The sequence below is a fragment of the Mesoplodon densirostris genome, chromosome 3, assembly GCF_025265405.1.
Source record: "Mesoplodon densirostris isolate mMesDen1 chromosome 3, mMesDen1 primary haplotype, whole genome shotgun sequence".
Lineage (NCBI taxonomy): Eukaryota > Metazoa > Chordata > Mammalia > Artiodactyla > Ziphiidae > Mesoplodon > Mesoplodon densirostris.
In genome coordinates, this window is record NC_082663.1 from 138,601,059 (window position 1) to 138,612,233 (window position 11,175).

Sequence of the window (11,175 nt, forward strand, 5' to 3'; positions counted from 1 at the left end):
CCCCACAGAATGCCTTGTGCTAAATTGGCATCCACCAAACATTTGCTTTTTGTTTCATTGGCTTTTTTCTCATGGTGTTTGTCCACCTACCCTTTCTCTACTAGTCAATATATGCCAATGAAGGGGTCTGGTAGAAATGAGTGGTGGTGGCCTTATTATGTAGCTGTGGCAACTGCATTTGCAAGACAGTTGAGAAGGAAGGAGAGAGAGCAAGTGCCAAGAGATAGGTGGTTAGAAAATAGAAGACATATACTACCACCTGCCTGAAGCAGAATCTCCTTACCGCTGAGGATATGCAACATGAGGATCAGAGAGGACACAGTGGTTCACATCAGAGTGTTGAACTTCCTCCTCTTCCTCCTCCTCCTCTTCCTCCTCCTCCTCCTTGGATGAGTTACGGAGCAATCTCAGGGAAAGTGATTCCATGTGGCGACAGTTCTCAATACAAAAAGAAGAAACCACATGGTCCATTCTGGTGGAGAGCTTGATCTCAATTTTGGGGAAATAGACCATGGCCCTTTGCACAAAGTCCTCCTCCTGCATCTCATACAAACAATAGAACAATTCCAGCTGGCTGGGCTCAATCTGTAGCATCTTGCCTTTGGCTTTTGTTTCAATCCATTTTAGCAACTCCAGTCTGATTTTCTGAGAGATCTTGCAACTCAGTTTTTTCTCCAAGTAGGAGGTTCTCTCCTGGTTTATAAGGCCAAAGAGAAAACGGACAACAAAAATCAGATACCCTTTTTCAAACTTGCCATAGTTTTCGAGAAGGACCCTCACATCTCGGTTGGGAAGCTTCAAACTACTCCGCTGCATGTTCCTCATCTCCCCCTGATTCTCCTCTTCCAGCAGATAGTACATGGCAGCAAAGAACTCCTGGAAAGTCATGTGGATGAAGCTGTAGAATTTCTCACAGTCCACTTCCTTTTGGAATAGGTTCATCCTCAAGAAAGCAGACACATCTGCCTTCTGCAGGCCATGATTCCTGAGATCACACTCCTCAAACAGGATTTTCTGGTTCCAGATTCCATCTGCAGCCAATGAACAGAGACCCCAGAGGGTGGCAGAGTTGTGGTGGCCCTGGCTCCCTCCTTGGGATTGCAACAAACTGGAGAGGAAGAATATATACACTGCAGTGGTGGTCTTGGATGTCCGAGCAAGACTCTTGCCACTGTCCATCTGCTGTTTCAGCCCAGTGCACACAATCCAGCAGACCAGGGGAATAAAGCACATGGTGAAGAGGATCTCATTCTCCTGAATCAGCCTGAAGGCTTCCCTTGCTTGCTGCTCATCCGAGAAATACTTAAAGAAATATTCCTTCTTTTTGACCTCTGAGAAACCCAGGATCTCCACATGACGAGCCCGGCCCAGCAAGTGCTGAAGTTTCTCTAGGGCCACAGGTCTTGTGGTGATGATCAGAGAGGCCTCGGGAAGCAGACTTTTTCTGATGAGGCTGCTCAGGAGAATGTCTCCCCGCTCCACCTTCTGCCAGTTCGTGCAGAGTGTTTCTGTGTGCTCATCAAAGGCACCTTGAAGCTCATCAAAACCATCCATAAGGAAGAGGATCCTGGAAGGCTTGCTCACAATCTTGCCTATGGGTGGGTTTGGACCAGGGCAGCAGCTGGCGATCAGGTCCCCCAGGCTCCTCTGCATCCCAAGGCTCACCTCCCGACAGTGAATGTAAAACAAATAGTCAAATTTGTCCTGGTAAAGTTCCTCTGACGCCCAGTCCAACATGATCTTCCTGGCCAGTATTGTTTTCCCAATGCCCGCTGCTCCCTGGAATACCACCGTGTGCACAGGCTCAGAGTGTGGGTCCTCAGGATCAAAAAGCAATTCCAAGTTCATGGAACTCACGGGGCCATCCCGCATCTTGGCTGAGGTCCTACCAATGGCCAGGAGCTCGTGCTCTCTCTCCTGCTGGCTCTGGTGTTCCTTGATGAGACGCAGCCTGGTGAAGCGTTTGTTGAGGTTCACGCTCTCACCCAGACGGGCATTCCTGTCTTTGATACACTGGAATCTACTTTTCACATATTTTCTGTACTTCTTACAGTAATCTGTGGCAGAGACAGAAAGTTAGATTTTGGAAGAAGCCTGAGCACATCCACCAGAGATGAGCTATCAACAAGGGCCGATGGTCTATAAGGAATGGTAACTGGAATTGAGGAATGGGAGTTGCAGTTTCTCTCCACTGCCTGGGTATGAACAGCCCCAGAAAATCTAGGGTGTCAAAATCTTCCTAGACACGGTTAAACAAAAGAACAGCAAAGCACCATATGAACTGGCCCTGGCCAGAAGATCCTTTTTATTCAATCTTACTCCTTTAGGTAGTCTACAGCTCATGCCTGATAAAACCTGAAACACTCAATTGCCTCCCCTTGGTTCTGGGACTCCAAGGAGCCATGCAAACATGAATCTATTTCTTAAGCTGAAGTGGATTTCCTGAGACAGGACTTTTCACCCCAAGGGGCAGGAACATGTTAGGATCACCAAGTTATCCACCTTCCTAGCTTCAAGTACCTACAGAACCAGGTCTCCAAACCCAACTAGAAGTGCCACCCCCATTGCTTACCTTTCTTTTTTTTTTTACAAATAGAGATTCTGGAAAGGTACCCCAGTAAACCCATCCACTCCTCTTCAAGGCTTTCCTCCTGGCTCATCACAGAAACATTTGCATTGTCTGAGAGTAAAAGGAAGAAAAATTCAGTGTCAAAACCCAGGACTCCTGATTAAAGTGGTCATTGAGATCCAATATCTAACACCTGGCACAGGTCAAAGGCACCTGCCCTGAACATCTCCTAAACCAGAATACAGCTCAGTTGAACGTCCAGTTGGGGGCATTCCTGTACTCCTAATTTCAAAGCAATGGATACCACCCAGAATTATGTCCACACTGCATCCAGTCTTGGAATCTGTCTCCCAAGCCTGGAAATCAAACAGTAAACATGTGAGGCATCAAGGTTTCTTATCCTCATTTGTCTTTGGCAGACTCCCTCCCTGGTGCTCTGGTTTTAAGGCCATCCCACACACTTTCCAATATCCTCAAGATGGCTAAAGGCCAGCAATATCATCCTTCCTTGACTCCAAACACCTGAAATTCATCTTACCCATATCCTGAGTCTTCAAGAGTAAGAATAACCAATCTGGCTTATGTCTATTTCTCTATTTCAGTATTCAGAATCCTGGCTGACTTTAGATTCACCTAGAAAGCTTTAAAAACACTGATTCCAGGACTCCACCCCCAGTGATCCTTTGTCAATTCTCTGAGGTGGAGCCCAGGCACCACTATATTTTAAAAGCTCCAACATGCATCCACAGTTGAGAATCACAGATCTAAACAATCAGTGAAAACCATATTCCAAAGAAGCATCTTATAGGAGAAATTAGACACAGTAGAACAAGAGCTAGGCACCAAGGGAAACACATGGGACAGAAAACTCTAGGTGGGCAGGAACCGAAGAGCTACATAAAGGATTCCTGATAGGTGTCTACTTATTCTGAATGGCAATGCTGTTAATCCAACACACACAAAACCACAAAACAAAATCTAAACATTAACTCAAACCAAGACTAAAATTAATTCTTACCTAAAACCTAACACTAGCCAGCACCCCCCATAAAAACAAAAAACTTCTAACCCTAGTTATAATTCCTCCACCCCAAAACCCAGATGTAGAAGCCAAATGGCACAGTGGTTAAGAGCCAGGCTTCCACCAAAGACACACTTGGCATTGAATCCCAGTCTTTGCTCTGATTAGAACAGAGTCATGGACAACCAAAACCTTTTCCAGGCTTACTTCACATGGTTGTGCAACCAATCTCCAGAATTATTTTTCATCTTGTAAAAATGAAACTCTATACCCATTTAACAACAATTCTCATTCCCTATTCCCTGCAGCCCCTGGCAACCACCAGGGGTTGTGACTGGCTTATTTCACTCAGTATAATAAAACTGAAAGTTCATTTGAAAAAGCACAGGCTTCCCGGGGTTCTTGTGAAGAATGAATAAAATCCACAAAAACTGCTTAGTGAACTACTTCTGCCACTATGATTATTATACTTTAAAAAGGTTACTGAGGGGCCTCCCTGGTGGCGCAGTGGTTAAGAGTCCGCCTGCCGATGCAGGGGATGCGGGTTCGTGCCCCGGTCTGGGAGGATCCCATATGCCGCGGAGCGGCTGGGCCCGTGAGCCATGGCCGCTGGGCCTGTGCATCCGGAGCCTGTGCTCCGCAACGGGAGGGGCCACGACAGTGAGAGGCCCACATACCGCAAAAAGAAAAGAAAAAAAAAAAAAAAAAAAAAGGTTACTGAGTATGTAAGTACTGACACATTTATAACTGTGTTATTATATGCAATTTGTTTATAACATCCCACTGGTGTATGCCCTTGCCCTCATGTCCCCATATTATTTTTATCTCCCTCAATAGACCCATATTGCTTCCCCAGTTCACTGTGCTTCTGACCTGATGATTCATTTTTTTTTGCCAGTATAAATACATTTTAATTGACTTTAGACATGCCAATATGGACAGTACCAGGTTGGAAGAAAAAACAGGGTAAACAGGGTAAACATTCATTAGAAAACAGAAGTTTAAATATATAAAACTGTCTTCAAATCACATGGATATACTACATACACACCACCATTTTTATCTGACCATTTCAGAAACGCTGATTCATTTTTATTCCCCCTTTCCGCTAGCTCAACATCATCATCCTGTGATTTTCTAGATTCCTCTGAGCCCATCCCTGTACCCTTCCCTTGCTCAGAGCCAGAGCCAGAAGGAAGAACCTCACTCTCAGCATGTCCACAAGGATGAAGAGTATTTCTTTGATCATTCCAACACCCAAAGTAATGCCCATAGGAAAAGCTTTTCCCAAGAAATTACATAGCTCTATAAGGTGAGAGATGATTGCCCCCTGAGCCATGGGAAGCAGAGATTCAAGTTTGTTGACTATGCAGGCAGACACATGAGGAGCTAGATGGAGACCTGGAGGAAGTTTCAGGCACAGGGGAGATTTGGATAAAGTGTAACTAATCAGAGAAGATTCCTAGTGGTATGTGAGCCCTGACTTAGGTTTTTAAATGAGCTAGAAAAAAGTAAACTGCTTTCCTCCATCTTCTCATAGCACTATCATGAGAAGAAAAAAGAAGATGAAACCAAGATAATAAAACAAGTGATTAAAAAACAAACATACTGGGCTTCCCTGGTGGCACAGTGGTTAAGAATCCGCCTGCTAATGCTGGGGTCGTGGGTTCGAGCCCTGGTCCAGGAAGATCCCACATGCTGCAGAGCAACTAAGCCCATGCACTACAAGTACTGAGCCTCCGCTCTAGAGCCCACGAGCCACAACTACTGAGCCCAAGTGCTACAACTACTGAAGCCAATGCACCCAGACCCTGTGCTCCGCAACAAGAGAAGCCACCGCTGTGAGAAGCCCACGCACTGCAACAAAGACCCAACACAGCCAAAAAATAAATAAATAAAATAAATTTAAACAGACAAACAAAACAAACAAACAAACATACTAACTTTGATTTGTCAAAGGATACCATCAACAGAGTGAAAAGGCAACCCATAGAATGGGAGAAAACATTTGCAAATCATATATCTGATGAGAGGTTAATATCCAGGATATATAAAGAACTCCTACAAGTCAACAACAAAAAAGACAAACAACCCAATTAAAACATGGGAAAGGGACTTGAACAGGCATTTCTCCAAAGATAAACAAATGACTAACAAGCACATGAGAAGGTGCTCATGTCACTCGTCAATAGGGAAACGCAAGTCAAAACCACAATGAGATACCATCTCACACCCATTAGGACTGCTACTATCAAAAAAATATAAGTATATATATAAAATAAGTGTTGGTAAGGATGTGGAGAAATTAGAACAATTGTACACTGCTAGTGGGAGTGTGAAATGATGCAGCCATTACGGAAAACATTCCTCAAAAAATTAAACTAGAATTACCATGTAATCCAGTAATTCCACTTCTGGGCATATACCCAAAAGAATTGAAATCAAGGTCTCAAAGAGATTTGTACAGCCATGTTCATAGCAGCATTATTCACAATAATCAAAAGCTAGAAGCAACCAGAAAGTCCACTGATGGATGAATGGATGAACAAACTGTGGTATATACATACCACAAAATATTATTCCACCTTAAAAAGGAATGAAATCCTGCCATATGTGACAACATGGGTGAAGCTTGAGGATGTTTATGCTGAGTGAAATAAGCCAGACACAAAGAGACAAATACTGTATGATTCCACTTATAAAAGGTACTGGAATAGTCAAATTCATAGAGACAGAAAGAGGTTGCCAGGGGCTGAGGGAAGGGTAGAATGAGGAATAGTTGTTTAATGGATACAGAGTTTTGCAAGACGATGGGGCTTCCCTGGTGGCGCAGTGGTTGAGAGTCCGCCTGCCGATGCAGGGGACGCGGGTTCGTGCCCCGGTCTGGGAAGATCCCACATGCCGCGGAGCAGCTGGGCCCGTGAGCCATGGCTGCTGAGCCTGCGCGTCGGGAGCCTGTGCTCCGCAACGGGAGAGGCCACAACAGTGAGAGGCCCGCGTACCGCAAAAAAAAAAAAAAAAAAAAAGATGAAAAGATTTCTGGAGATTGATTGCACAAAAGTGTGAATGTGCTTAACACCAATGAATCATACACTTTAAAATGGTTGACAGTAAGTTTTATATTATATGTATCTTATCACAATTTAAAAAAATATACTGTCTTCCTTCCACTCACCCCATTCTGGCTCATCCCTCTTAGCTTTCTCGTAAAGGTCTCTCCTGTTGATTGCAGCAAAAATCCACTTGGCCATGGCCCATGCTTTCTCCTCTCCATTGAAATCAATCATCAGAGTGGCTAGATCCACGTGATCTGCTTTCTCTGTCTGACCCCGAGGAAGTGACGTGCAGCCCTTCTGACTAGGATAGTCTTCTAAGTGCATCTTGAATTTCTTAAAGTCTACATCTTCCAGATCCTCCAGGTAACGAGCCAGCTTGCAGCGGACGCTTGCCATGCTCATCTGCAGCCCTGGTCAGAGTCCTTGGGCATAGGTCCACACTGGGGAACCGGGTGGTGAAAACAGCATATGGATAAGAAGTCTTTTAAGAAGTCTACCCTCAGAGAGAACTAATCTGTCAAAACCCCAGAAGATTGAAAGGAAAAAAAAAAATCACCAGACTCTAACGAGTTGCCGTCTTTAGTTTTGAAAAGTGAGTCAAATACTTACCAGAGAGTTTTCCTATTGACTTGACCCAGGAGTGTGTCCTGAGCCATGGAAAAAAAGTGCCCCTGTGGAGAGAAACAATTAAACCCACAAACACAGTCACATTAACATTGCAATGTGTATCTTAAACCACTCCCTGATGCCACCTTGATGTATCACCAAGAGAACTTTGGTCCCACTGATCACTGGCTATGTGTGACCTTGGACAAATTCTTCACTATTCTTCAACTTCAGTTTCCTCGTCTATAAAATGACAGAGTGGAAAATATGTTTTTTACCTTCCTTCCAACTGAAAGACTCTGGTTTCTTGTTTCTGTTTTGAACCAAGGAAAGATGAGTAAGGGACAAAAGAGGGATGCCAGGAATGAGTAATTATGGCGATAACAGAGCAGCATATGTCTAGAGAGAGAAAAGGAGAGAGAACATAAAAGCATGTAGAGGAGAGGATGGTCTGCAATAGCCCTTTTATCAGTCCACTGATTGATAAAAACTGAAATGGGATGGAACTTGGGGTGATAAGGGAGAATAATAAACACATATATTTCTTTAATGTCTCTTTACAAAAATCACAATTAAAATAATTATTAGAACTCACATTTATTGAGAGCATCTCATGGGCTAGGTGCTGCACTGATGCACAAAGCCCAAAGATTATATTCCTAGTCCCATGGTATGGAAGTAGAGACTGAGTCTTAGGCTAAGTGACTTGCCCAGGGTTTCACAGCCAGGAGGTACAAAGCCAGGATTTAGACCAGGGTCATTGATTTCTGAGTCATGCCCCTAACGTTGCATTTTTCTCAGCTTAAAAAGTGTGAGACCGTTTCTTCCACCACTTAAGTAGGTATCTCAGTCAGATAGGAGGAAAAATTATCGAAGATGATAAAAATAAATGGTTAAAAGGCAAAGACCTTTTCCCAGGTTTTATCACACAGTCTTTCATTATAGTGTTCAACAATTCAGTTTCCTAACTAGAGTTTGAGCTCCACAAAGACTAGAAATAAGCTGCTATATCTTTTGATCATACACATCTCCTAGATTTTAGATGGATGAACACATTGGTTTTGTTTGGAATTTATCCCTTCATATTACTGAATTTGGAAAAGCACAACATTAGCCCAAAGACATAAGTGATGTTAAAGGAAGGGAGGGGGCCTACGAAGCTTTGGAACTCTCCAAAATGGAATTTATAAAGAACACAGTTTAATGTTCAAGACATCTCAAATATGTTCATCTCTCCTTCTATCTTCATTCTTGCCTCTCCACTCCTGGCCTCATACACCCCATGCCAAATACATTCCCTATGCATCTGGCAGGTGGCAGGAGGGGAGGGGGCACTCCAGACAGATCCACCAGCTCTGCAGACCCTCCCAGGTCCCATTCCATTGATCTTTCCATCCACATCAGGACTCTGCCTTTCCTCTGTGCTCCCCTATCCCTAACCCTAGTGCACCTCACTCTGACCTTTACCTTCTCTGTCCCTTGGTTTCTAAAATACTCATTTGCTTTTATGCATCCCATCTATCCTCTCCCTGGGGGAATGCTTGGCAAATCTGCTGGAGTCATGGGTGTAAGCAGTGGTTGCTGCTCCTGTCCTCACTCCCCATCCCCCACACACACACACTCGCACTCGCACACATAGCACCCAAATACTGATAAACATAAAAGAACATTCCAGAAGCACTGTTGAAGGACAGACCTGAAGGCTGGCAAAAGAAATCTCTAGTCAAGTTCTGGCCCTTGACACAATCTCCCCATTCTTCCCAAGACCATTTCAGCCATCCCGCTCCACAGAGCTGGACTCACCCAGATGCCAGCCTCAGGAATAGCCGGAGAGGAAACTAGATGAATTTTATAGCAGTCACAGCCCAGCAGGAAGGATGTGGTCTCACTATGGAGTGAACAGGCTTGCATCACAGACAAAGGCAGAGACTAACGATTACTCACATCACTGGATTTTCCAAACTGAAGTTCTCAAAGCTGAGACTGGTTGTAGCCAGAGATGTCAGCCTCTCCTCCGTGGCCACTGGGGTAGAGAATGGGAGGAAATTCAACTGCTACTCAGTGGATGTTCCCTGTAACTCTGACAGCAGCCACATGAGTGTTTTGTTGACAGAGAGGGAAGTACGTTGGAGAATACTACCAGAGCTGGAAAATACAGAATTGAGAGCGTAACCTGGCCATCAGACTGCAAATCCCATGCACTTTCAAGCCGTCACGTGGAGGCAGTCTGCAGACAGTACAATAACAATTGACTGTTATATTTTTGACCACTTTATTAAGGGTAAGTATATACCTGTGAAACCATCACCACCATCAAGGCTATAAACATATTTATCACCTCCCAAAGTTTCTCCCCACCCTATTATGATTATGATTTTTTGTGTGTTGTGAGAACACAATATAAGGTCTGCCCTTTTGCCAAATATTAAGTACAGAATACAGTATTTTTTATATACATTTATTTAGTTATTTATTTATCTTTGGCTGTGTTGGGTCTTCACTGCTGAGCGCAGGCTTTCTCTAGTTGCAGCAAGGCGTGGGCTACCCTTCGTTGTGGTGCACGGGCTTCTCATTGCAGTGGTTTCTCTTGTTGCAGAGTACGGGCTCTAGGCACGCGGACTTCAGTAGTTGTGGTTCGTGGGCTCTAGAGCACAGGCTCAGTTGTTGTGGGACACAGGCTTTGTTGCTCCACGGCATGTGGGATCTTCCTGGACCAGGGCTCGAACCCATGTCCCCTGCATTGGCAGGTGGATTCTTAACCACTGTGCCACCAGGGAAGTCCACAATGCAGTATTATTAGCTACAGGCTCTATGTTCTACAGCAGATCTCTAGGACTTTTTCATCTTGCATAATAGAAACTGCCCACCCTCTGACTAATATTTTCCCTTTTCTTCCTCTCCTTAGCCCCTGGCAACTGTCATTCTACTCTGTTTCAATGACTATTTTAAATTCCACATGAGTGATTTCATTCAGTATTTATCTTTCCTGTCTCATTTATTTATTAATGTCATCAAGATCCATCCATGTTGTTGCAAATGGTAGGATTTCTTTCTTTGTCATGCCTGAATAACATTCCATTGTATATATATACCACATCTTTATTCATTCATCTATTGATGGACGCTTTGTTTGTCTTATCCATTCTTCTATTTATGGACATTTTATCCATTCTTCTATTATGGACAAGGTTGTTTCCACATCTTGGCTATTGTGAATAATGCCGCAATGAACATGGGAGCAGATATCTCTTCAAGATCCTGATTTAAATTCCTTTGGATGGGCACAAACTCTGCTCTCTGACTCACTGACTTACTTGTTCAACTAACACTTATGGAGTACCTAGTGTGTGTCAGGCATGAACACAAAGCTGAAAAGCACCTTGCCTTACCTAAGAGGAGCTGGAGGAGAGAGAGACACCCAGACCTGCTTTTCTAGCTCTCAGTATGGCTGCAGGACCACAGTCCAACAGCGGCATGAGTTCCATAGAGCATGGTGAGTGAGAAGCACTCAGCACCCCCAGGAGAGTGCAGGAAACTTGGAGCAAGAAGGAAAAGCATCCAATTCTAACAGAGGGACACTGGTATGCTACTTCATGCCTCAGTTTCCTCATCTGTGAAATAGGGGTGACAATAGCACCAGTAGGAGATGGTTGTCATAAGGACAGAGCAAATGGGTAGATGTGAGGCCGTTGGAACACTGCCTGAATCAAAGAAGCTGGCATCCATGGGTAGCTCCTGTTACTACCATTTTTACAGAATTATGTGCAAAATGCTCCAAGAGATGAAAGAGAGGCACCTACTCCCACTGAAGTAAGGGCAGGATAGCAAGACCTGAGTCTAAAGCTCTGCATGTTGTTAAGGGCCAGGCTGCATGCAGGAGCAGTGAGGAATCCAGATGCTGAGGCCAGAGAGAGAGACAGCAG

At 44.2% G+C, this 11,175-nt stretch overlaps 1 protein-coding gene across 6 annotated transcripts in view; it reads right to left on the reverse strand.

The window, feature by feature from the left end:
- NLRP3 (NLR family pyrin domain containing 3) overlaps positions 1-9,215 on the reverse strand; it is a 57,512-nt gene extending 48,297 nt beyond the window's left edge. The window contains exons 1-6 of one of the 6 annotated variants that reach the window (XM_060093740.1): positions 9,056-9,215; positions 7,531-7,651; positions 7,256-7,317; positions 6,766-7,086; positions 2,573-2,680; positions 284-2,057 (exon numbers count right to left, since the gene is read on the reverse strand). In XM_060093740.1, coding sequence (XP_059949723.1) covers positions 284-2,057; positions 2,573-2,680; positions 6,766-7,048 — 2,165 coding nt within the window. In that variant the 5' untranslated portion in view covers positions 7,049-7,086; positions 7,256-7,317; positions 7,531-7,651; positions 9,056-9,215. The other 5 variants (XM_060093739.1, XM_060093743.1, XM_060093738.1 and 2 more) reach the window with 5 other exon arrangements.
- Between the last annotated feature and the right edge of the window lie 1,960 nt (positions 9,216-11,175).